Source organism: Antechinus flavipes, chromosome 2, assembly GCF_016432865.1.
Source record: "Antechinus flavipes isolate AdamAnt ecotype Samford, QLD, Australia chromosome 2, AdamAnt_v2, whole genome shotgun sequence".
Lineage (NCBI taxonomy): Eukaryota > Metazoa > Chordata > Mammalia > Dasyuromorphia > Dasyuridae > Antechinus > Antechinus flavipes.
The window spans coordinates 38,116,244-38,144,176 of NC_067399.1; the positions used below are offsets into that span (position 1 = coordinate 38,116,244).

At 38.6% G+C, this 27,933-nt stretch overlaps 1 protein-coding gene across 7 annotated transcripts in view; it reads left to right on the forward strand.

The window, feature by feature from the left end:
- Positions 1-527: 527 nt before the first annotated feature.
- The window catches only part of LOC127547585 (zinc finger protein 260-like), a 65,847-nt gene continuing 38,441 nt past the window's right edge, over positions 528-27,933 (forward strand). For 3 of the 7 annotated variants that reach the window (XR_007950211.1, XR_007950210.1, XM_051974493.1), the window contains exon 1: positions 24,907-25,326. Coding sequence is in view for 3 of the 7 variants with exons in the window: in XM_051974493.1 (XP_051830453.1) it covers positions 25,225-25,326 (102 nt within the window). In the remaining 4 variants the exon portion in view is untranslated. Of the gene's footprint in view, positions 711-1,384; positions 1,481-3,335; positions 5,253-24,906; positions 25,327-27,933 lie in introns of those variants that run through there. The other 4 variants (XR_007950213.1, XM_051974495.1, XM_051974494.1 and 1 more) reach the window with 3 other exon arrangements.

The following is a 27,933-nucleotide window of genomic DNA, read 5'->3' on the forward strand; positions in this document are numbered from 1 at the left end:
CAGTAACAAGATTATGTGATGATCAACTGTGATGGACTTGGCTCTTTTCAACAGTGAGGTGATGGGATAGTTCCAGTAAACTTGTGATGAGGGAGCTGTCCACATCCAGAGAAAGAGGATTATGGAGATTGAATGTGGATCAAAGCATAATATTTTCACCTTTTTTGCAGGTGGTTGTTTGCTTGTTTTTTTTCTTTCTTTCTTGTTTTATCCCCGTTATGATCTGATTTTTCTTGTATAGCAAGATAAAGAAAAAAATATATTTAGAAGAATTGCACATGTTTAACCCATATTGCATTACTTGCTTTCCAGAAGAGGAGGAGGAAGGAGGGAGGAAGAAAATTGGAACAAAATATTTTGCAAGGGTGAATATTGAAAAATTTCTTTTCATGCATTCTGAAAAATAAAGTTCTTATTATTTAAAAAGAAATAAAGGAAAGGGAAATTTAAAAACTAAATTTATTTCATTTTTTTGGCTACATTTTGAGATTCAAATGTCTACCTCCCTTTTTCCCCACCCTGCTATGTAGGTGATTTCTGAAGTCTCTTTCATCTCAGAAGCTAAGATCCTGTGATGTTTCAGAAATTACTGACATTCCAAGATGTTGCTGTGGAATTCACGCAGGAGGAATGGAGCTATTTGGATCCTGGCCAGAAGGACATGTACAGGGATGTGATGCTGGAGAACTACCAGAACTTTGTCTCTCTTGGTAAGATACCTTGTTTTCATTCAATCAGGATCAAATCTAAGCTGTGAAGGAAAGAAAGCTTGCAAATGTCGAAGGCCAAAAAGCAGGACAGGGCAGAGTTGGGGGAGCATACCATGGTGACCTGCAGAGATGGCAGAGAGAGCATCACGTGTGAGCCACTGCAAGGTCAGAGAATTCCATCTGTCTGTGGCTGTGGGGGGCTGAGGAGCTTGGCTGAATTTGAGTTTCCTGGACAGAGAGGGAGAGTCACACAAATACCTTTATCTGGAAATGCCCTCAGACCTTTGGGCAGTTTGTGAGCAGTTGCTCTTCCCAGACAAAAAGTCCTTCTTTGTCCAGCTGGAAATCAGCAGCTTCATTCTGCAGCCCTGCAGGCTCTCCTTTCACACTCTCTGCTCAACCAGGCTTCAGGTTCTCCATAGAGCCCCAGGGCAGAGAAGGAAAGACTTCTCCCAGCAGACTAGGAATGGGTGAACATGATCCCATATGTCCTGAGTCTGCACCAAAAGCTCTGTCCCTTCCCTCACATTTGCTTAGGGAAACGTCCTTCAGGGGTCATTGATGCTTCTCCCTGGCATTTCCAGACCTGCCCCTTTTCTGTAGAGAGAGACCAGGACTGAGTTCTGAGGTGTCTCTGTGTTCTCAGCACTTCCCACTTGTTTCTCCTTGAGCAGGGCTTCCAGTAACTAAACCAAACGTGATTTCTCGTCTGGAGAGACATGAAGCCCCCTGGCTATCAAGGGAAGAAGAACCCAGATGCATTTCTGAGGGTGAGTAATAACTAGGTGGGCAGGGGTGCAGTCCCCTGAGAACCAGCCCTGGACTGAAGGAGCATCAGGGTTCTGAGTTTCAATCTGACCTCAGACACTTCTCAGCAGTGAGATCTTGGACCGGTCCCTTAATCCTGTAGGTCTCATCTGTAACATGATGTGGAGAAGGAAATGGCAAACTCCTCTGACATATGAATGTCTGCCAAGAAATCCCTCAGAGGGGCTTACAAAGGGTCAGATGCTGCTGAAAACCCCTAACCCAGAAATCTAGGCAGAGACAGGACTCACTGCCAGCAAGAGCTTGGCTGGGTTATTAGAGTGAGTTACCTTGGAAATGTTGGGCCTGGAGCTCTCTTTCAGGGTCCATAGGTCTGAGGAGAGGAGCTGTGGTTGTCCGTCCTGCACTCCTCCTGTATCCTCACCTTCCATGTGAACAAATGGTTTTCTAGCAAATCTGCCCTTGTATTTCTCTCTAGTCTCAAAAAAAACAGTCATTCTTCTTGATCACGCTTAGCCTTCTAGCCATATTAGGTCCTATCCTTTATTTCTTTCATTGTTTTCTTTTCTTAAATTATTAGCTTTTTTTTTCCTCTTTGAAGAGTCTTTTCTGAGAGATAAAGAGAAAAGAACTTTCAAGTATAATTAAGTCTGACCTCTATTTTAAAAAATCAAACCATGGCTGTAGCTTGTTGCCAATTTTATCTTCCTTCCAATTTGTCTCATTCTTTTCAGTGACAGATTCTATAAAGAGGCCATCTATACCTTCTACCTCCTTCCTACTTTTCCTTTCCCACCTTTAATTTGTGCTGTCTCTTTCCACTGCTTCATGGAAAATTGTCTTTAAGATCATTTAATAACAATTATATATATATTTATATAATAAAAATAATGGTTTTAATAATAACTATAACAAATAATCTAGTATTACATTTACTATTGTTTAACCAACATTTGGGATGTATGATGTTTCTATTGTTCCTGTTTTAGAATAAGGCCTTGGGATATGCATAACATAACTACCCCATGATAAAGTATCTAATTAGTGTCCAACTGGAACGCCCAGTTTGGATTTCTATCTCAAAAAATTTAGAGATGTTCTTAGTGCAGGGAAATATAAGTTATGAAATCATGCTCCAAGAATTTGAAGTGTTACCAGATGTAAAGAGCACCAGCTTCTCAGCAGACCTGGGTTCAGAGCCTGCTTCTAACACTTTCTAAGTGTGACATTGGACAATTCACTTTACCTGTCAATGCACCTTTTCTGTTAAAGCCTTGAGTCCTGTCCATCACTTTGTGACTCTGTTTGGGGTTTTCTTGGTGGAGATCCTGGAATAGTCTCACATTTCCTTCTCCAGCTCATGTGACAGATGGGGAAACTGGGGCAGGGACTTTCAATTAGAATGTGTCTAAGACCCAGTTGAACTCAGGAAGATGAGTCACTAAACTATGGCAGTAATACCTCAGCAGCTTTCAAGCTATGACTTTGATAGAAGGCATCAACCTTCTATAGGGAGTTTCTTCATGTAGGAATTGATTATATCTATAAAATCACAGCTTCAGTCACTATCACTTCATTGTTATCAGAGATCAGATTGTAATGTAATACTCTGTGGTTTTAGAATTAGTTTTTCTCTCTGAAAATTTAACTGTTTTTGAAGCCTTGGGCAGTTCTGTTACTTTCCCCTCCCCTGTTTTTAGGCTTCAGCTCCATCTTGATCATATTTTTTCTACCTTGTCCATATCAGTCACCCTTCTTCTGAATGGAGGTGACTGAATCTAGAATTGAGCATAGAGTAGTTTTCTTTTCCCCATAACATTGAGCACTGGTGCTGATGCTTTTTTGTGTTCCTTTCAGATTCTCCTGTTGAAAAAAGAGAATGTGAATCCAAGCAGCCAACTCCACAACAGTGTATTACTATCAGAGAGACATCCAGAGAGGGACTCATAAAGGATGATTTCTATAAATCTAAATTGGTAGAAGCTTGGAATTATGACACTGGTTTAGAAAGGCAGATAAATAATCTGGAAAGACAGTCCATGAAGCTAGTAATAAAGCATAGCAAAAAGTCATGTAGCAGAATTTCCATGGTAATTAGTAAGTACAAGAAGCTTTTCCATTACTACTCAAAACTGAATCATTACCATAGAGTGTGTTCTCAAGGAGAACCTCATAGAATTAATGAATGTGACAAAACTTTCCACATCAATTCAGACTTTAGTGTACATGGGGGAATTCATGCTGGAGTGAAAGCTGATAAATTTGGTGAATATGGTAATGCATCTGACTGCCAACCATACCTTAGTGTTCCACAGAAGAATCTTCAAGAAGAAAAGCCTATTAAACAATATTATAATGGTAGCAAAACTTTTAGGCAGAGGGGATATCTTTCTCCACATAATACACTTCCTTCTGAAGAGAAACCTTATAAATGTAATGAATATGGGAAAACTTTCAGCCTTAAGGAAACCTTTAATAAACACAAAAAAATTCATAAACACAAAAAAATTCATACTGGAATGAAACTCTATAAATGTAATGAATGTGGAAAAGCTTATAAGGACAAAGCATCCTTTAATAGACATGAGCGAATTCATACTGGAGAGAAATCTTATAAATGTAATGAATGTGGAAAAACCTTCACTCGGATAGATAGCTTTAAAAGGCATGAAAAAATTCATATTGGAGAGAAACCATTTGTATGTAAAGAATGTGGAAAAGCCTTCATGTTTAAGGGAATCTTTGATATACATGAGGCAATTCATTCTGAACAGATACCTTATAAATGTAATGAATGTGGGAAAGCCTTCAAACTCAAGGGAACCCTGATTATACACAAGAGAATTCATACTGGAGAGAAACTCTATAAATGTAATGAATGTGGAAAAGTCTTCACTAAGAAGTATCACCTTAATATTCATAAAAGTGTTCATTCTGGAGAGAAACCTTATAAATGTAATGAATGTGGAAAAAACTTCACTCGGATAGATAGCCTTAAGAGACATGAGAAAATTCATACTGGAGAGAAACCATATATATGTAAAGTATGTGGGAAAGCCTTCATGTTTAAGGGAAGGCTTGCTATACATGAAAGAATTCATACTGGGCAGAAACCCTATAAATGTAATGAATGTGGAAAAGTCTTCCGCCAAAAGGGAGGCCTTAATTCACACAAGAGAATTCATACTGAGGAGAAACCCTTTAAATGTAATGAATGCGGAAAAGCCTACTGTCAGAAGGCAGGCCTTAATTCACATATGAGAATTCATACTGGAGAGAAACCCTTTAAATGTAATGAATGTGGAAAAGCCTTCAGGGAGAAAGGAAGTCTTAATTTACATAAGAGAATTCATACTGGAGAAAAACCTTTTACATGTAATGAATGCGGAAAAGCCTATAGGCAGAAGGCAGGCCTTAATTCACATATGAGAATTCATACTGGAGAGAAACCATTTAAATGTAATGAATGTGGAAAAGCCTTCAGGGAGAAAGGAACTCTTAATTCACATAGGAAAAGTCATAACTGATATGAAACTATCTATTAAATGAATGTGGAAAAGCTTGCAAATGTAAAGAACACTTTAATTTACATAAGAGTTTTCATATTGGAGAGAAATCTTAAAAATGCAAGGAATGTGGAAAGCCATTTAAGTGTATAGAAACTTTAAAAAATGAAATTCCTTCTGGAGGAAAATCCTTTAAATGTACTGATGTTGAAGCAGACTATGGCTGAAATCTAAACTTTGCCAAATAAAAAATGAGAAATTGAGAAAACTTTCTTGTACCGTTGACCTTAAGAAATATCAAATAATGCATCCTGGTGAGAAATGTAAGGGTAAAGAATGTGAGAAAGCTTTCAAATAGCAGGCACACTTTATTTTACATGAAAATATTTTCACTGGCTCAAGCTGATATAATACCTTAGGCAGTCATACTGATTGAGCAATTGGATTTGGGGGAACAATCTTATATAATCAGTGGACATGGAGGAGTTGGGGGACAAGATCCAAGCAGGAGTAGTTTGAGATATTGACACGTCTGGGCAAAAGTTGTGTCAAGATAACTAGATAATCTCAGAGGTTAAACACATATAGATTAGAAAACCAAGTAAACTCCAGTTTCACATCATTCTATGCAAATAAGACAAGTTCTCCTTGTTTCATGATCCTGATAGTGGGACCAGAAAAACTCATTTAAAGTCCAGATCATAACTACTAGCTGTAATGGGCTGAGGCTTGAGTTGATGCACTGAGGTCCCAAGCACATGAGGCTAAATAGTAATTGGACCATACTCTATTAATATATAAGCTTGGAGAAAGAATGGCCCCCACCCACTCTTTGTGCAACTCCTGATGGGTTGTATAGGAAATGATGATTTTGGTGGGTGGAGGCAGGGGGGCCGAGAAGAGAAGCAGAAAGAGAGACTGCTGGCTGGCGTCTTGACACAGCTGCTCGCATTGTTATCCCCACCGCCCTTCACCTCCAATCTCTTTTTCACCTGCAATCCCCCTTCACCTCTGCTAGCTGGCTTCCTGTTATAGCTGCCCATATTGCTATTGCAATCCTTCTTCACCTCTACTGAGAATAAAGATTGAAGATTTTTCCCTTAACCTGAATTCCTGACTCCGGCATATTTTAAATATGTGGTCATCACAACTAGCCCTTATTATTATCTCAGTTTTTCCTAATTAAATGTAAAGATAATTTTTAATCTTTCCCCCACATGCACTTAGTTATATTTTATCTTTTTCCAATTATATATAAAGGTAATTTTCAACCTCCCTATTACCTATCTCAGCTGGTACTCCAATCTTGGCTTTCTCTGTGGAAGGAAGGAAGGAGGAAGGGAAGAAAGGAAAGTTACAAGTTTTGGCTGCCTTGTCCTCTGGGTGTCACTCTCCCTGTTATGGAGAGAGAAGGTAAAACTTTACACATCCTAGATAGAGTCCTCCTCCTAACAAGGTTGTTGCTTGTCCTTTATTCCTGAAGATGAATTACCTCAGGGAGGGGATGCTCTGACAGGAAAATGAATTAGACTTGAGTGAGGGAAGGCTGTGCAAGGTTACCAGCCTCCCTTTGTTTTCCAGAACCATCTGGGTCCAGTGGCCAGACAAAGTTCTGGATGATTGGAAATAGCCGTGGAAGCAGGAGGAGACTTTAAGTTATCATCTTTAATAGGTCTCAGTTTGACTAGGCAATGCCTATTCAGTGATTAGGGCTGGGAAGGCTCTGGTGATCAAAAAACCTGGGGTGAATCCTGGCTCTCTGACTTATTATCTTCCTCAGTTAGGGCAATTTATTCAATCTTTTCTGGGCCTCAGGTTCCTCATTTATAAAGTCAGGGGTTTGGACTAGACAAGAGCATCTTAAGACTTTTTTGCAACTCCCTGAACCAGTCTGCCTATACCTGAGAGTTTTATCAGCAGGGTCTCACCCTTTTGGGGGTTCACATGATTGCTTTGCAAAAATCCACATATTTTCTAAACTGTAATAGAAATTTAGTTTCTAGTTTTTCTGATTTTGATTGTTTTTTACATTTTATGTTTTATTTCATTAATTAGTATTACTTCAATAAGAGTATAGTTGGGAAAAGTCATGGTTGAATTTTTTCCTTATCTTTTCAAAAGAAGATTCATCCTCTTGTACCACAGTTTCCTTTTATGGTCCTGCCTCAGTTTCCCTGAGGCTTTCAGTTCTGCTTCAGTTTCCCTAATTTGTTCTGCCTCAGTTCCTTGAATTGTTCTGCCTTAATCACTCTGTTGCAACACCATCCCTCCCTCCTAATCATCAGGATGTTTGATCCAGATAAGGAGAAAGACCTATCTTAGATGTCATGACCCCAGACCTTTCCAATTTATCAGAATGTCCGGTGCCTCCCCCCCATTCTGCCATTGATCTTAATCACCAAAACTCTATAAAGAATCTCTGGAATCCCACTTTTGAGGCTGGATTCTTGGAGACAAAAGTCTCATTCAGCCCTGGGATCAAAATATGGATTCTTTTGGTCCCAGCACACTTTCTCCCTCTCAAATAAAATATATTAAAAACTCTCTATTCTCTATCTTGCCTCAGTTTCTCTGCCATTACAATCCATTCACATACTTTATATTCAAAATTTTTAGAAATATTGATTTAGTAGATTTAAAATGTTAATTGAGTGTAAATTGGAATTTTAGGCTATAAATTTGATATGGTTCTAATCAGGACTATTCCATGAATTTGGAATTGAAATTTTAATCAATGTTATGTAGAATGAGATTAGTAGCAAAAGAAATCCAATCTATACCAAGGTAGTACATGATTTGATATTTTCAGTGGTGGATTTCTGGATACATTCATCATGATTATTAGTGTAAGATAGAATGGTTTCCATAGTAAATTAGCTATGAAGGAATTTTCCATAGAACCTCCTTATTATGTGTAGACAATTTGTCAGTTCAAATGATTGGCTGAAGGCAAATGAGATTAAATAAAAACTACCTTATGTTTGGCTAAATCAGGCTGTTGAGGTGTGGGAATAGGAGAAGAGATCCCCTCTGGTTGGAGACACGGGTCCAATGTGAAAGAATTTATGAGCCCCCAAATTTGTGACAAAAAGGATTTTTTATTGTTCACTAAGAAGGAGACTTTTTGGGGGAGCACATTCCTAATGAGGAATTTGACAAAGTTGCATTTGACAGATCCCTGTTTTATGAGCAAAATGTTGGCCTGGGGTTTGGGAGCTGGTTAGGCTAATCAATAAAGGACCATCAGACAGAGATGTCCAATCGAATAAAATCATTTTGAAGGCTTTTCCAAGAGTCTGGGAACCCCCTGAAGGGGATTGGGGCCACCCTTAAAAGATCAATAGAGGGTGATTTGACCAGGCTCTCCAATTGAATGAAGCCACTTAACTTGTCTGGAAAGAAATGCTTTCAGGCTTCACCCCCATGAAGAACAACCCCTGTAGCTGTGTCCAAGGACGAGTATTCACATCCTAATTCTGTGACTTTCTAGGTGTGGGAGGCTGGAGTGTGTGACTCCTCTGCTCTCTTTAGTGTTTTCACCTGGGAAATGAAGACTTTAGGCAGGGTAGGGTTCAAGACACTTTCTTCAGAATCTGTGGGCCTCTGGCTTATTGCGGAGTCACCTTTTCAGTAGCGTTATGGCTCCTAACATGTGAGGTTTCACTGCTTGCTTTCCCGCTTCTGTACAAGGATTCTTTTTATGACTCTCTTGTTTTGTTTACATATTATACAGGTCATAGGGGAAACACAGAAATAATGAAAATAAAACGCAGAAAAAGAATTTATACATCCTTTTAAGTTCTTTACCTTATCCCTCTATTTCACACACTTGCCATATAAGGAAGGGGATGTGGGGGAGAAGGGGAAAATATGGAATACAAGGTTTTGTTAGGTTTTGTTTTGACAAGAGTCAATGTTAAAAAGTTATCCATGCATATGTTTTGAAAATAAAATACTTTAAAAATACATCTCAAACTTAAGAAACATCAGATAGTTCATACTGAAGAGAAATATAAATATAAAGAATGTGAGAAAGCTTTCAGTCAGCAGGAACCCTCAATTGATCCAGTAGAACCCATAATGTACAGGAACTTTTTTCAGTGCTATTTATTTTATATGAAAATTGTTTCATGGGTTCGAGCAGCTATAATAGATTAGGCAGTTACCCAGGATCTGGCAGCTTCTACAATAAAGGATCAGAGGGCCTGGAATACCATATTCCAGAAGGTTGGACTTGGGGTTACAACCAAGAATTAACTACCCAGCTAGACTGAGCATCTTCTTTCAGGGGAGGTGATGGAGCTTTAATAAAGTAATACTTTCAATCATTTCTATTGAAAAAACCAGAATTAAATAGAAAATTTAATCTACAATCACAGGACACAAGAGAAGCATAGAAAGGTAAAGAAGGGGAAAATATATATTATTTAAAGGTTAAGCCGTTCATATCCCTATATGGGAAAACAATACCTGTACCTCTTGAGAACTGTCATCTGTCACTGGGACCTACAGAGGGGGAAGTACATGGACTGAGGCTGTGCTTATGAAAGGACTCTGATGTGATCAAGTCAAAGAAAAAGACATTAAAGGGTGGGAAAAGTTCTGTACTGGAAAAAGAGGAAAAGTGTAGATCACATGAAGAGGTGCAAAAGACCTATTACAATTGGGGGGAAAGAAGAGAGGGCATGAGCATTGTCTGAAGCTTGATCTCATTAGTTTGGATTCTAAGAGGGAATCATTTAATCATTCAATTAGGCATAGAAATTTATCTAACCCTACAAATTACAAATTAGTAGGAGGAAAAAGGAAAAGAAAAGGGAGAGGCAAGATAGAAGGGAGGGCAGAAACACTAGGGGAAAAGGTAAGAGAAGGGGGAAACGATTGACAGAAGACAAGCTAGGGGGTGGGGTAGATTAAAAAAAAATACTAAGCTAAGGGGAAAGAGTGATATCAGATGAAGTAGTAATTGGGAGAAAAAAAAAAAACATAAAAAAGGATAGGTGGAATGGGAGAGCCAAAGTATATACAAGAGAGAAAATAGAGTGGAGGGAAATAGAGAGCTGGTAATTATAATTGTGAATGTGAATGGGATGAACTCTCCAGTAAATGGAAGCAAATAGCAAGAGTGGATTAAAAAGCAAAATCCTACAATATATTATTTGTAAGAAACATATCTGACATAGGGATAAACATACAGATTAAAAGTAAAAGGTTTGAACAGAATTTATTATTGTCCAGCTGAAATTTTAAAAAAAAAAAAGCAGGGATAGCAATTTTGGTCTCAGATAAAGCAAAGATAAAAATAGATCTTATTAAAAGAGATACGGAAGGAAAGCACATTTTGATAAAGGATACCATAAACAATGAAGTAGTAAAAATACTAAATTATTCCTCCGATTTGTGCCTCTATCCCGAAATCACTTTCTCATTCTTTTGGAATTATCCTACGTTGCTATTTTTGAATCTGTTTCTATCTTCCAAATGTACATTCTATTAAACTTAGGCATTCAAGAGAACTCTGTTGATAAAAAAAAAATCACAAAATCTCATTGTTACAAGGGACTTCAGCACATATCCCATTTACAACATAACTTACAAGTAGTCTCCACTTGTATTTTTGTTTGTTTCTGATTTTTATGACATCGTTTGGAGTTTTCTTTGCAAAAATATTAGCCATATCTTTATCCAGCTTATGTAAAATTGAGAAAACTGAGGCAAGCTGGTTTAAGTGACTTCCCTAAGATCTCACAGATACTTAATATCTGAGCTAGATGTGAACTCATGAAGATGATTTCAAGGCCAGTGTTCTGTCCATTGTAACAATTAGCTGCCCCAAAGATGTGTAGTGGGAAGAGCAATCTGAGTGACTTATATTTCTGAAGAGCTCAGATTTTACAAGGTATTATTCTTTACATAAAGTCAGAGTCTTCCTTTTCATTCCTACCACCTGGTTCTGGGCTCCTGATTCTTCCTTCTGGAAATAAGCAGAACAATGGTGATTTTCTCCTTTATATGACAGACCTTCAAGGACCATCCTAGTCTCCTCTGATCCAAGATTTTCTGTAGATTAAACCCCCGGCTTCCTTGAGCCAATTCCCATATGATGTCACCTAAAGGGATTCGTCATGCTCCTGGCCCTACCAAGATACTGTGAGATTAGATACAAACTCTTCTGCTTGGCCTGCAAAGAATTTCACAGGCTTGAACCAACCCAGCTCCCCAGGCTTGTTGATTATTATTTTCCTTTGTGAGCTCCATATTCAGGCAGAATGGCCTTCTTCATGTTCCACATAGGACATTCCATCATGTATCTCCAGGTATTTGAGCCCAATGCTAGAAATGCATTCATACCTCATGTTTACTCAATAGTTACCTTTAAGAGTCTATACCCCAAGTCAGGGAAATTAGAGAATCCCCTGATAAAGCCCTTGCGTAGCTACAGATCTCCTGGGTAAGGACCCAGTAAATTCTGGATCTTGGGTATTACAAAATCAAAAATTAAAACTTCAGACCTTTCAGAACCAGAGAGCAGAGTAAAAAGAAACCCACCAATCACCTTCAAAGAAGCTCAGAGAAAAAACTTGGGTTGCCAGCCCATATCCAAAACATCCACATCAAAGAAAACTCTTGGAAATATGCAGAATAATGCAATTCAAAGACCAAGGAACCAGTCAAATTTACACAAGGACTTGCAGCTTCTACTATAAACCAGAGACCTTAGAATACAATATGTCAAAAAGCAAAAGACCTGGGCCTTCAACTAATAATAGTTTGAAAAACTGGACATAATCCTATAGTAATAAAATTGACCCTAAAGGTCTGTGAGCATTTTTTATGAAAAGACTAGAGATGAGTACGAAATTTGAAGTTCGGAGGCCAGAATCCACAGGACTTTAGAAAGAGCAATTTATTTAAGCAATGAGATACGTAGTACTAATATTCTAATGGGGAGAGAAGAAACAAATGTCTCATCAGATCCTGCAAATCTTTAAAAAATAATGGAGTTACAAATTTGTGAGAATTCAAGCTATTCTCCAACTGATAAATGGTCAAAGGATATGAACAGTCAATTTTCAGATGAAGAAATTAAAGCCAGTTCTATTCCTGTGAAATGGTGCTCTAATCATTGGTCAAAGAAATGCAAATTAACACCACTATACACCTCTCAGATTGACTAAAATGACAGCAAAACCTAATGATGAATGTTAGAGGGGATGTGGGAAAAGTGGGACACTGATACATTGTTGGTGGAATTGGAAATTGATCCAACCATTCTGGAGAGCAATATGGAACTGCCCAAAAGGCTATCAAACTGTGTATACCCTTTTACCTAGCAGTGTTTCTACATTCAGTTCTCACTGTGCTCTCTCTGGGTGCAGATGGCTTTCTTCATCAAACGAGCAATGGAACTGGTCTGAATCACCTCATTTTTTTTTTTTAAATTTTATTTTATTTAATAATAACTTTGTATTGACAGAATCCATGCCAGGATAATTTTTACACAACATTATCCCTTGCAATCACTTATGTTTCGTTTTTTCCCCTCCCTCCCTCCCCCCCCCCCCCAAGATGGCAAGCAGTCCTATATATGTTAAATATGTTGCAGTATATCCTAGACACAATACTTATTTGCAGAACCGAACAGTTCTCCCGCTGCACAGGGAGAATTAGATTCAGAAGGTAAAAATAACTCGGGAAGAAAATCAAAAATGCAAATAGTTCACATTCGTTTCCCAGTGTTCCTTCTTTGGGTGTAGCTGTTTCTGTCCATCATTTATCCAATGAAACTCAGTTAAGTCTCTTTGTCAGAGAAATCCACTTCCATCAGAATACATCCTCATACAATATCGTTGTCGAAGTGTATAATGATCTCCTGGTTCTGCTCATCTCACTTAGCATCAATCCATGTAGGTCTCTCCAAGCCTCTCTGTATTCATCCTGCTGGTCATTCCTTACAGAGCAATAATATTCCATAACATTCATATACCACAATTTACCCAGCCATTCTCCAATTGATGGGCATCCATTCATTTTCCAGTTTCTGGCCACTACAAACAGGGCTGCTACAAACATTTTGGCCCATACAGATCCCTTTCCCTTTTTTAGTATCTCTTTGGGGTATAAGCTCAATAGAAACACTGCTGGATCAAAGGGTATGCACAGTTTGATAACTTTTGGGGCATAATTCCAGATTGCTCTCCAGAATGGCTGGATTCGTTCACAACTCCACTAACAATGCATCAGTGTCCCCGTTTTCCCGCATCCCCTCCAACATTCATCATTATTTTTTCCTGTCATCTTAACCAATCTGACAGGTGTGTAGTGATATCTCAGAGTTGTCTTAATTTGCATTTCTCTGATCAATAGTGATTTGGAACACTCATGTGAGTGGTAATAGTTTCAATTTCTTCATCTGAAAATTGTCTGTTCATATCCTTTGACCATTTATCAATTGGAGAATGGCTTGTGAATCACCTCATTGTTGATGAGAACCATGTCCATCAGAATTGATCATCGTATAATCTTGTTGTTGCCATGTATAACGATCTCCTGGTTCTGCTCACTTCCCTCGGCATCAGTTCTTCTAATTCTTTTCAGGCCTCTCTGAAATCATCCTGGTGATCATTTCTTTCTTTCTTTTTTGCTGAGGCAATTGGGATTAAGTGACTTATCCAGAGTTACACAACTAGGAAGTGTTAAGTGTATGAAGCCAAAGAGATCATAAAGGAGGAAAAGGGACACGCATGTGCAAAAATATTTGTGGCGGCCCTTTTTGTAGTGACAAGAAAGTGGAAAATGAGTAAATATTCATGAGTTGGAGAATGGCTGAACAAGTTATGGTATATAAATGTTATGGAATATTATTGTTCTATAAGATATCATCATGGGCAGTGGATAGAGTGCAGTGGATAGAGCACCAGCCCTGAAGTCAGGAGGACCTGAGTTCAAATCTGACTTCATACATACTATATTTGTGGAAATTTATATAGAGGAATTGCACATTTAACATTTATTGGAACACTTGGTGCGTGTGGGAGGAAATTGAGGGAAGGAAGGGAAAAATATTAGAACACAGGATTTTGTAGGGGTGAATGTTGAAAATTATCTATCTATATATTTTGAAAATAAAAAGCTTTAATAAAAAAAACACCGATTTAAAAAAAAAAGAATAGTATAGTAAAATAAAGACAGAATGTTTTTTGAAGGTGGATTTATTTCCTTGGTTTTTAAAGGAGAATGTAAGGTGAGGGAAAAGAAAATATGTTAGTGTAGAAAGAAGAAAAAAAGGAAGCAAAACTTGGTATATCTCCTAATTGGCATATGTGAAAACAATATACAAATAAGGAGGAAATAGAGAGGGAAGGAGAATCCAGTGAAGCACATACTTATCTAAAATGAAAGAGGAAAGTTGATCACACATTTGCACTGAAAGATTGTGTAGAAAAATATCAAATTCAATGGGAAAACCATGGTAGGAAGGTTAGTGATGAGTGAAGATGATACCCTCCTAGCCTTCTTTTCTGTTGTTGTTTCCCACCTTTCATGATCCAATTTGAGGTATTTCTGGCAAAAATCCTGGAGTGGTTTGCCATTTCCTTTTCCAGCTCATTTGATAGATGAGAAAACTGAGACAAACAGGGTAAGTGACTTGCCCAGAGTCACACAGCCAATAAGTATGTGAGACTGACTGCTCTATGTAGTACTGAAAAGCACATGCTCTCATCATGGATCGGTAGAGTCTAAGGTGGTGCCTTGTATTTTCTCTTAAATAATTGGAAAACAACTGAATAAAATGCATTACAAAAAGATGTTATTAATTTGTGAAAATTGATGATGAACATGTTTCATAAAATCCTGCATAGTATTAACTAATTTTCATGAGGTCATGCACATTATAAAGACAAATATTAATTCTGAGTCATATCTATAGTGAAACTCTGAGAAGAATGTCAACTTTCTCCTGACAAAAAAGTTTGTGTACTCAGAAAGAGTCTTTTATTTTTGGCCACTATTTAGATTTATTCTCTTTGATTGTATTATGAGAAAAAAAAATTTAATTCAGGAATGAGGCAAAAGCAATCATAATTTTTATTAAAAGTAGAAAATCATTGAATTATTTTTAAATAAACACCCAAAGAAAGAACAGAAAGAATAGAGTAGTAGTGCAGTTGACCAAAATAAAAAAAAAAGGATGAAATTATTCATGCTTGTTTTGCAAACTGTGTGAAGTGAAGATGGATAGTTTTGCAGAGAACCCACTTTTTGTATTCTGCTTCAGGGATGGAAATGCTCTTCTTTTACTATTTGAATTCAACATTAAAAATCTTAAGTGAAAAAACACACTGAAAGCTCTCACAGACCCTATTGTCTCCAATATGCAGCATGTGTACAATAGTAAAGAACAAAGTAAAAAAAAAAAAGACACAATAAAATACAATAGTAAAGATATAAGCAAGTGAAAAAAAACCTGGAGTTTTCCCCTCATTACTATCCTAACAGCAAAGGACAAAGGATCATAAGTGTCATTTATAATGAGCTACAGGTAGAGGGACATTGTCACAAAATCATGAGGTACTTAGAAGGAAATAAAATTTAAGGAAATTAAAAAGGGAGGACATGGTCTAATTATGAATGACTTTCAAGGCCAATGAGAGGATTTTATATACTAGTTTCTGGATGTAATAGAGAGTGACAGACTTTCTTGAGTAGGGTCAGATAACATGGTCTAACCTGCACTCTCCAATGATCCATTTAGTAGCTGAGTAGACCATTGGCTGAAGTGGGGAGAGTGCTGGTGTATACAAACCAGGCAAATAGCCATGGCAGGGAGAGGAGTACCTGACAGAAGGTGACAACTTTCTGAGTGGAGCAAAGGAGATGATGGATTTCAATACAAAAAAAGGCACCTGAATAACCATTTAGCTCCTTGTGACCTCAGTTTCCCCATGTACAAAATGCAAGGAGGAGACAATAATCTTTTTTTTCCTCCTTGTAGTTTTTCAGAAGATAAAACAATACAGAAGGGAAGAATAAACATCTCCCCTCAAACATCTCAAGAAATGCATTTTCTTCACACCTTGTGAACCAAAAAAATCTCCAAATTCTCTCCTTCTTCAGTTCATTCAACCTAGGCCCTTATCTTAAATTCTTTTTGTTTCCAAGCCTTAGCTGAGACTGTGTTTGGATGCAGGGGTCCTCAAACTATGGCCCGCAGGCCAGATGTGGCAGCTGAGGACAATTATCCCCCTTACCCAGGGCTATGAAGTTTCTTTATTTAAAAGCCCACAAAATAAAGTTTTTGTTTTTACTATAGTCCGGCCCTCCAACAGTGTGAGAGACAGTGAACTGGCCCCCTATTTAAAAAGTTTGAGGACCCCTGGATAGAGCATAGAACTTGCCCATTCATGCATATGTCTGGGACACACAGATGTCTACATTGAAAAGGAGAAAGAGCAAGCTGGATTACTTCAGGAAATTACAGAGCTCCTTGCATGGGGTGGAGTCAAGCTGGTGGCAGCCAGCCAGTGTATTTCTCTCCAAAACATTGTAGAATGTAGAATGATATAATGTAGAAGATGCTTCAGATCACATGCTGGGAGGCAAATCCAGAACTCAGGCCTTTGTCCAGCCTAGTTTGGCAAAGGGAGACGGACTGGGAGGTCTGGGGACACTGGGAACAGATTAGGCTAAGAGTATTCTGCATGCAGACACAATAGGACACAGGGAGAGGCTGTGCATCAGGGAAAGAAATGGTCCTAGATCCAGACCACGTCACTGAGACAGGCACTGGTGCCAATTGGCAACTTTGCTGCCTATACCCAGTCCTGGATCCCAGAACTAGGCAAGACATAGAAGGGAACCCACTGAGATGAGTGGCGCTTCTTAATTCTTTTTTATATGAAACTTTTTATTTTCAAAACACATGCATAAACAAGAGAACTGTTCGGTTCTGCAAATATGTATTGTATCTAGGATATACTGCAACATATTTAACATATATAGGACTGCTTGCCATCTTGGGGGAGGGATGGAGGGAGGGAGGGGAAAAAACAAAACATAAGCGAGTGCAAGGGATAATGTTGTAAAAAATTACCCTGGCATGGATTCTGTCAATACAAAGTTATTATTAAATAAAGTAAAATTTAAATTAAAAAAAAAAAAACACATGCATAGTTTTCAACATTCACCCTTTCAAAAACTTGTGTTCCAAATAGTTTTTCTCCCTCCAACCCCCTCCATTAGACAAGTAATCCAATTTATGTTACACATATGCAGTTCTTCTATCCATATTTCCACAATATTATGCTACACAAGAAAAATCAGATCAAAAAGGGAAAAAAGAACACTAGTTCTTCTTTATAAGGAGAAAGGTGATTCGGAAGGGGGCAGCAGCATTAGTGGTATGTTTCAGAACTCAGGCACGGAGCAGTGTGTGAGCATTTCTAGCTCATCTGCAGAGAAACCATAAGGAATATCCTAGATCAAAGGGGAACCTAAGTGTTCTGCTGCCCTGAGCCAACTGAATTTTCTGGTTGGCAATTAAGGGCAGAAGTCAAGCTACATCTACTAATGCTCAGATTCAAAGCCAAGTCAGGAATGTTCAGAGCTCAAAGCAAAGGATCAACAAGCATACTTTTCCCTGGATCTGACCAGTTTGGAGCACAGAATGATTGCGAGTCCTTAGTCTTTCCTTGAATTCTGAGGGTAATACAATACTCAGTAGTCCAAGAAAACAGCAACAAAATCATTCTAGACATTACCTCCAGAAGTACTAGAGTCCAGGCCATCAAGTATGAGGTCAAGGAAAAAAAAAACAAAAAAAAAACCAAAAACATCCCCACCATAAAGTAGTAAGAATACTCAAGACACAAATACAGAAGAAAACTTAATGGGAAAAGTAAAGTACAGGTTTTTAAAAAGAATTTAAAGCAAAAATAAATGAAATTAGGGCAGTTAAGAATTTAAAAGGAAATAAAGTGTATTAAAAAAAGAGATTGGAAATGGCATTAATAACTTGTTACAAAGGGTGCAAAATCTTGCCCAAAAAACAAAGTCTCCGAAATTCTGGCTGGACCAATATATTTATGAGTATTTTCTTGATTTTCTCCAGCAAAAATGAAATTTACTCCAATTTGCCAGCTTCTCCTAAAGATAGTTGTGAACTGATCCAACCATTCTGAATAGCAATTTGCAACGATTGCCAAAGGACTATAAACCTGAGCATATCCTTTGGTATGCCTTTCTGAAATCATCCTGCTGATTGTTTCTTATAGAACAATACTATACAACAATAATTATACCATGCATTATGGTATAATTCATATACCATAAGTTATTCAGCTATTCTCCAAATGATGTGCATCCACTCAGTTTCCAGTTCCTTGCCATTACAAAAAGGGCTGCTACAAATATTTTTGCACATATGGTTCCTTTTTACTCTTTTATGATCTCTTTGAGATACAGGCCCAATAGAGACTCTGCTGGATCAAAGGGTATGCTCATTTTGATAGTCCTTTGGACACAGTTCCATATTGCTCTCTGAGAATGGCTGGATCAGTTCACATCTCCATCAGCAATGTATTAGTGTCCCAGTTTTCCCACATCCTTTCCAACTTTCATCATTGCCTTTTCCTGTTATCTTAGCCAATCTGAGAGATATGTAGTGGCAGCTCAGAGTTGTCTTAATTTTCATTTCTTTGATCAATAGATTCTCATCCTTTTCTGTTGGTATTGGTATTGATTTGTTTGTTTTTTTTCTTTCTCATATTTTTTTCCCTTTTGATCTGATTTTTCTTGTATAGCATGACAGATGTGGAAATATATTAAAAGAATTGCACTTGCTTAATCTCTGTTGCATTGCTTGCTGTCTAGAAGACAAGGGAGAAGGGGGAAGGAGGGAGAAAAATTTGAAACACCAAGTTTTGCAAAGGCAAATGTTGAAAACTATCTTTACATGTATTTGGAAATATAAAAAGTTTTTATAAACATGTTTCTATGTTGGTCATGTTGTGAGAGAGGGAATCAGATCAGAAGAAAAAAACATAAGAAATAAACAAAAAAAAAAAAAAGAAGGAAAAAAAAGGTTGAAATGTTATAGTTCAATCCAAATTCAGTCTATGTGGTTCTCTCTTGATGAGTATGGCATTTTTTTCCCCCAGGTCTATTAGAATTGTCTTAGATCACTGTTGCTGAGAAGAGCTAAGTTTGCATAGTTTGTTTCTTGTTCTTGTCTAAATACTGAAGCTCCCTTGACTCTTCAAACAACCATGGACAGTTCCACGCTTATCTACCATTTGACAGATGAGGCAGAAATGACTTTAAGTACAGTGACTTATACAAGGTCGCCCAGTGAGGAAGGGGTAGAACCAAGACTCCAAACCAGGACTCATGGAATCAGAGAATCAGAATCTCAGAGTTTGAGTTGACAGGGAGTTAAGAGGCCAACAATTCCAAACTCTATCTGAGCAACAACTCTCACTTGTTCAGGAAACTCGGGCTGCATTCAGAACTGGTCAGTTCACTGGCATTATGTCCAGTATGTGCTAGGACAGTGATAAGCAGTGGGGATACAAAGAGAAAAAAAAACCTCAAGGAGCTTACTTGGGGCTGACAAAATATAATCAATTGTGCGCATATAAGATTTGTTCAGAGTGAGTGGGGAATAAGGGCAAACAGAAAGATGGAGAATGTGTGAGTAAGAAGGCAGCACTGCTGTTGCATCCCATCCTAGGCAGATCATAGAATAGAATAGATGTGACCATCTGTAAGGAAATGTCTTGATAAGGGGACTGTTGCCTGTAAATATCTTAATGGCTGCCATAAACAAGGGGGCTTCTGATTCTTCTGCTTGGCCTTAGAAGCCAATTGTTGGGACAATGCCATTGGTCACACAGGAGAGCAATGTTTAAATTCACATGAAAACAATCCAGAGTTCTTTACCATTTTTCAAAAATCACTGATTGTAGCTTACAGTTCCATCTTCCAGATTTCTCATTAGTGCCTGGTGACTTGGGCTATCTGATGTCAGTTTGATGTTTTCAGTATTTTGTAACTCATCTTGGATCCCTGACCATAACTTTTCATTTTATTTGTCCCCAGTGGGGGGCCTTTTTTCTTGGTAGAAATAAGAAAATAGAAGCTAAATGAGAATGAGTACTTGTTCTCTTTAAAGCTGACAAATTTTTATTGATATTACAAAGGGATAAAGAATGGAATTCATTGAGAAAGAGGTTGGACAAGCCATCTCTGTTGAAGGAATAACAACAGCTCCTTTGAAAGGGTCATAAGCAATATTCATGATCCAGAAATATAATGTAAAAAACCACAGAAAAATAGGGAAAAAATTACCCTTTGAAAATCACCATTATCATGCAAGTCTTTTGCTTGACAAACATCAAATATCAGTGCTATCTGGATGGAAAACAGTTTATGGGAAGTTCGCTAGTGTTGCTATTGTCAAGGGAGTTCAGAAGAAAGCTATTGTTGTTTTGTTCCCAACTCTCCACCAGGTGTTGACTTTCAACACTGACCTCAGCCTACTCAAATGGTCCATATTATAGGGTCACATTATAGATGAATTAACTGTTGCAAGGAGAAGCTTCTGGAATATGGGTTTGTAAAGGATGCAAATGTAAATTTAAATAATTCACTCCTTTTCCCTGATGATCAAATATCTCACAGAACATAAAGGTAAAGCTATTGACTTTGAGCATCATTATTCCCTAAAGAGGTTTCATTGACATGAAAAGTAACAACACTCAGGAGCTGGAAGAGGCCCTCTGACCTGCATCATGCAGCAAATGCTGAATCTCTACCTGTATCTAATGAACAGAGGAGCCATCTGCAACACTGGCTGAGACCCCAACATCAAGGGCAAAGGCTGATTAAGAGGATGAGGCTCCATAATTAGCAGAAATGACTCAGAATGCTGACAAGGAGAGAGTGACTCTGGATGGTCTCTGCAGAGAAGTTGGTAGGCAAGCCACATAAACTAGCTTGTTGAAAAGTACTTTGTAGAAGAACCCAGAAAGAGGATGACAAACAGACATTTTATGGGATACCTGACACTTTAAATAGAAATCTCTTGAGCATGAACACAAAATTTGTATTTTACCAACTTGATGACAATGGGAGGCAAGTAGTGATGCCATTTAAGAAGATGTAACAAGAATGGGAAAATTCAGATGAAAGATATTTGAACTAGGAGCATCACTACATGAAAAGCCTTCAAGGATCCAAATTCAGTATAATTCACACTACTTTCTTTACTCCACTTTTTCAAGATAACTGAGAAAAACATTCACAACCATTTACCTACATTCCTGCTTCCTTAGTTCAAATATTTGTGACTATTGTCTCTATGCGTATACTGAACATCTTCATGATTTAAGAAAATCAGAAAGGCACTCACTCATGCAGATTTTTTTCTCAAGTTATTATTTTTTTTGTAATTAACACATATTTATTTCCAGTCCTCCTACTTCCCTCTCTTTCTTCCTATTTTTAAAAGGTGAATTTTTCTAGCCATCCTAGAAAGCAACTTGGAATTCTATCCTCAAAATGACTAAACTGTGACTCAGTGATGCCATTACCAGACCTATCCTGCAAAGAGATTAAAAGCAGAGCAAAAGCATCCATGTGCATGCATAGTAATATTTGATGGATATGAGGCCTTTTCCATTTGTCATAGCTCTCCTTGGTCCATATATGAGAAGGGAATTTCTGAATTAGAGAACATGGATATTTTGGCCACTTTATTTGCATAATTACAGATTGGTTTCCTGGATGCATTAATGTCCTTAGCTTCCTATAATTTCCTGACTCCAACACTGACTTCCATCTTTTCAATTTTTTGGATGGGAGGTGAAACCTTAGAATTGACATCTCTCTTATTCTTAGTGATTTGGAGCATTTTTTTAAAAAGATGATTGCAAATAGTGTGTAGTTTTTCTTTGGAGAATTTTTTTTTATATATTCTCTGGTCATTTAGCTCTTTTGGGGTTCCTAGCACTAAACAATTCAGGCATCAACTTTTTCATCTATGTGTACATCCCTTGAAAGTATACTACCAAGGTAAGTGGACTCATCAAGGTAATTTGGACAGTGTTCCAAATTTCTCCCATTGTTGTACCTAATAGTTCCAACAAGGATGGTTTGGAGCTGGCTGATGAAGAACCTCTGTTCTGGTTCCAATTTGTTGTTGCTCAGCCATCTTTGTCATAAATATATGTATCAACTGATCTGTCATTGGTTCTCTTCAAGTATAAAGAAGAAATAACTCATCCTCCCATAAAATCCGCAACTGTACAAACCATTCAATATACTAGGATCTTCCCGTGGATCTTTTAAAATTGGAAACGTGCTAATAAACTTGATGGGCCTGTACATTATCATTTGCTTTCACTCCAAGAGCAGCATGCAAGATTTTCTGATCACACATTTCATTGAGGACCTCTTTTATCAGATTTCTGCTGAACTTTCTTCATACTTAATAAGCTTCACTCTATTCTCCCTGACTTTGAGCCTCTGCACCTTTAATTCTCCTGATATTCCATAACTTAGAGTCATATAATACTATCAGAATTAACACTGCGATGAAAAGTGTTGTACCTTTGTTTTAGGTAGAAAGTGAGCATCATTAAAAATTCTGCACAGGTTGCTAAATGCCATACTACTACTTTTCTACTTTCCAATTCTGGTTCCATTTGTTGTTACTCAGCCATTTTTGTCATAGATATATGTATCAACTGACTAGTTATGTGGGCTGCACATTAACTGCATGTCATTATGTATATTTATTTCATTTAAAAAATATCTTTATTTGCTTCATTTTTTTTTAAATTACGTCAACCTCTTTTCAGTGTTCATCCATCTCATGAAAGAGACTGCAATACTCTGGGCTTTGATATCAGCCCAGTGTTGCTTGTGAGCAGAAGCCTCTATTCAAGGCCTCCCATTCCCCATAAGGGATCCCTCTTTCCCTTGGACTCTGTGCAGGACGTCTTCAGTGATACTAGCAAACACTTTTCATGAATATAAAACTCCATTTTTTCGGCCTCATTTAAAATCTTGGTTGAAGCTTTCAAGGAATCTTGTATGATTTTGCATGGGGTGGAATCCAGCTGGTGGCAGCTGTCCAGTGTGTTTCTCTCCAAAAACATTTGACAAATGGAGAAGATGCATCAGATCACATCTTATAGAGGAAAATCCAGAACTCAGTTTCTTGTTCAGCCTAACTTGACATAGGGAGACATACTGGGAGATCTGGGAACACTGGGAACAGGTTAAACAAAGCAGTATGTGCATGTAGAGCACAGTAGGACAGAGACATATTTGAGACATAAGCAGCACATGTTTAAAGTGGGGAAACTTTAAAAAAGTTATAAAACTTTATAAAAGGTTGGGGATTCCTCGGAAGAGGAGGGAAATAAAAGAGAGAACAAGGATTCATATTGAGATGTTGAGATGATCCTGAAAATACTAACAAAGGCAATCTAGGAAAGCCTGGCTTCCCATCCTAGGTATCTTCAAATTGTTCATCAGACCAGTCTGGGCACATCATAGTTACCTTAACTATGGTAATAAGGCAGTTTGGGAAACTAAGTTGCCCTGATGAGTGCTTTAGCATTTCCAGTGAAAGGGAGAGAATAAGCTTGTTTCAGAATTCATATTAGTTTTAATTTCTACCTCTTCACTATGCTACCTCCCCTTAAATGTCTGCTAGAACCCAAGGGTACTTTTACTTTTCCCTATACTTTATATACAAAGAGGAAAAAGGACTTGGAGATAAAGAAAGAATACACCATGGAAAGATGTTTAAGTAAAAACTCCAGAGACTGCCACCCTAAACAATCTCATCCAGGTGACAGGCTTGAGAATGACTGATAGAAATAAAGCTGCAGTAATTAGCTCTTTCTTTTTGGTTTGAATGTGTGGGTCTTGGAAGAAACAAACATGAAAAAAGTGAGGATTTTAGATTTGAAAGGAATGCCATTCAATAAATCCAGAAACATTAAATGTGCACTATGAAGTAGGCACAGTGCAAAGCATTAGGAATTAAAAAAAAAAATTAACCACATTGTCTGCATTCAAGGAACTTACTTATGGAGGAATACTGTACATAAAGGGAAGGTGAAAACGGGATGAAAGATGCCAGTCATTTTGAATGCCTAAAAGAGTTGAAGATGGGAAGTTTAGTTGTAAAGTTCAAATCTCAGGCCTCCATAAAGTAAAGGTTTAACAGGACTTTAGTGCTCCCCCATCCACCCCTCCAATCTGAGGAGAAATGAGGGAGATAATACAATATGAAAGATACTGGAGTGTCTGCCATTTCCTTCTCCAGTTCTTTTTACAGCAGGAAACCGAGGCAAAAAGGGTAAAGGGGACTTGTCCAGAGTAACACAGCTAGAAAGTATCTGAGCCCAGATGGGAACTCAAGGAAATGAGTCTTCCTGACGTCAGACCAAGTACTTTAAAGAGTAGGATGCTGGGCCATTACTAGAATTCTGACGTTATTTGGATCATTAAGAAGAGTAACAGGTCACAGATAATGTTATATTTGATATTCCCACTACTTCTGTCACCAGGCACACAGTCAGTGCCCAATGGTTGAGGGACGCTCACCGCTGACTCCATCTCTGTGCCGGGCTGCAGAGACTCCTCCGGAGCGTTAGAGGTTCCGAGGGTTATCATACCGGGGCAGGGACGGACACGTCTCCCACACAGACACAGACACACGGCCTCCGCTTCCGCACGTGTGACAGGAGAAGCTGGGCCGGGGCGGCCCCCGAGCATCCTCTCCAGCTGTGGACCTGACCTAGATCGCGGCCACAACGCGCGCGGCGGGTAAAAGCATCGCATACATGCGCGCTGGGAGCAGGGCGGTCTAGGGGCGGAGCATCTTATGACGTCAGTCTGCCCGGCTGACAGTGGGCGCCTGAACGCTGACTTTCCGGAAGCGCCAGAAATTTCTGCTGAGGAATTGGATATTTATTTAGCCGATATTTTACAGCCACTTCTCTGTGTTTGCTTTCCCTCTCCCAACCAGCTCCTAGCAGAAGAAGCTCCTGAAAGATAGAAACCATCTCGATTAGCGCCCCTCCCCCTCTCCGTCTAACGCCTACAGCAGGGGCTTTAACCAGAGCTACTTTAAGGCCTCGTGATTTGAAATAGCTTGTGCGCTTGCGCGCCACCCGCAAGACTACATTTCCCAGAAGCGAGGAGAGGAATCTCAAATTCCGATGCAAGGCCATGCTGTCTCTGAGCAGGCGCAGCTGGGGAGTCTGTTTTCGGCCCTTCCCTCTACCTTAAGAGAATACTGGGGAGACATGTTCACCTCGTGGGTGAGTGATTGTGGGCGGGAGGGTCTGGCGTGGGGCAGCCCGACCGGCGAAATGGGGCGGAGCTGGGGGAGGGAGAATGGCGCCCCCGGGTTCTTATTCCGCTCCCTTAATGTGGTTTGAGGACCAAAATATTGTGGGTTTCTCTGTATCAGGTGATGGCAGGCCCCCAAAGTTGGGGTTGGTTCATGTGAAGAATTCACAATGACCATTCTGTTTTGGCCAATGTAGATTTAATTAGGACAAGTCTGTATATTTATACACAAAATGAAGACATTCCATAGACACCGGGAATGGTAAATAGGAAGTAGAGTGCGGCAGCATAAGAAAGACAAGTTCCTCGGTGGAACTCACTATCACCCCGTAGAAATGGAGCACCCCGTGAAGTTGGGGTGTGTTTTTAGAAGCAGGCTAAATCCTGAAAGGGACTTAGCCCCGTAAAAGAGCTAGTTAGCAGTAAGGAGAAGGCGGGCGGGGGGGGGGGGGGGGGGAGGGGGGGAGGGGGATATGGTGGAGTTAGGGGAGACATCACGGGTCATGGGGGGGAGGGGAAGGGGAAGCAGGAGACAGAGTGCCCTGCTGGTCTGACCTAAAGGAAACCAGCAGCAGCAGCCTTGGGAGGGGCCACAAGTAGATTTTATAGGGAAAATTTACTGTCAGAATCATGACTGGGATTTCTCACCGGGCATGGCAGGGTGCCTGAGGCTTCTACACAGGATGGGTCTGAGCAGGACCTCCCAGCAGAGGGAGCCATGGAGCTGAGCTGATCTCTATCAGTGCTCTCTCCCTGTTTGCTGCAGGGATCAATTCTTTAGTTTCTCTTGGTACAAGACACCATCAGGACCTCATCAGTCCCTATTATTTTAATTCTACTAATTTTAATTTAATTTCTTAAATCTTTTGAAAAGACGGTTGGAGGTCCTTAAAGAGAAGGGGTTCTATAGGACAAAGCTGAAACCAAAGCTGGGGCCAATTCCCCAGACTTGTTAAGTAGAGTCCAGTAAGTGGGAGTGAAATACAGTGGTCTAGGGGCTTGTTAAGTGAAGCCAACTTTTGGCGATATCACAAGGGCACAAAGTTAGTTACAGGACGCAATAGCAGAGATGAGCACAAAGGCAGTCTGTGACTTACTGCATGCCTTCTCTCCTATCATTACAAAATCTTTTTTTTTAATTTATTTTTTAATAGCTCTTTATTTTTTTTCCAAATACATGCAAAGATAATTTTCAACATTCACCTTTGCAAAACCTTGTGCTCAGATTTCTCCCTCCCTCTCACCTTTCCCCTCTCCTAGAGAGCAAGCAATCTGATATAAGTTAAAAATATTTAGAAGAATCATGTGCAGTTCTTTGAAATATTTTTCCATATTCATCATCAGTCAATATTTATTAAACATTCTGTGTGTAGACCTTGTACAAGAGCTAAACGTGCTGAGGAAGACTCAAAATATAGTCATAATGGCATTAATTAATGAAAATGCATTAAATGAAACCACATGGCATGAGACAGTTACTTCCATATAAGCAATGTTATAAAAGTAACGATGTTACATTTCACATCTCACAACTCATACCCCCAACATTGTATGTTCTGGGTTACTCTTATTATCATGTATTAATTAATTATACTTTTGTGAAACTATGCTAGACAGAGAAGAGTTATAAGTAGAAGTGCTGCTGTCAACTCAAAATGGGTCATGAGAACTGATTGTCCAATTTTCACTGAACATTTGGAGCTGAGAAACTGGCAACTAATAGGTTTCACAGTTAGAATTTGACTAACTGGTTCTTTCTGAGTTCAAGTAAATACTCTTTACATTTCATCACAGAACAATTAGGTACATATGTATGTGTATGCATGCATATATGTGTAGATATATATGTATATGCACACACACGTGTATATATATATTTCTGTGTGTGTATATGTGGATAGGTATGTATTTGTGTGTATCTTTTTTTTTAATAGCTCCACCAACAGTGACTTTGTTAGTATTGCTGCTTTTCCCATAGCCTCTCCAATATTTGCCATTTCTTTTTTTTTTTTTAATTAAAGCTTTTTATTTACAAAGCATATGCATGGGTAATTTTTCAACAGTGACCCTTGCAAAATCTTCTGTTCCAAATTTTTCCCTTCTTACCTCCACCTCCTCCCCTAGATAGTAGTCTAATACATGTTAAATATGTTAAAATATTTGTTAAATACAATATATGTATACATATTTATACAGTTATCTTGCTGCAGAAGAAAAAATAGATCAAGAGGGGGAAAAAAAACCTAGAAAGAAAACAAAATACAAGTGAACATCAATAGAAAAAGTGAAAATGCTATGTTGTGGTCCACATTCAGATCCCAAAAACCTCGGTGGATGGCTCTCTTTATCTCTGAATAACTAGAACTAGTTTGAATCATCTCATTGTTGAAAAGAGCCAGGTCCATCAGAACTGATCATCATATAGTCTTCTTGTTGTCATGTATAATGATCTCCTGGTTCTGCTCATTTCACTCAGCATCAGTTCATGTAAGTCTCTCCAGGCCTCTCTGAAATCATCCTGTTGGTTGTTTCTTAGAGAACAATAATATTCCATAATTGTAGAGGGCCAAACTTTA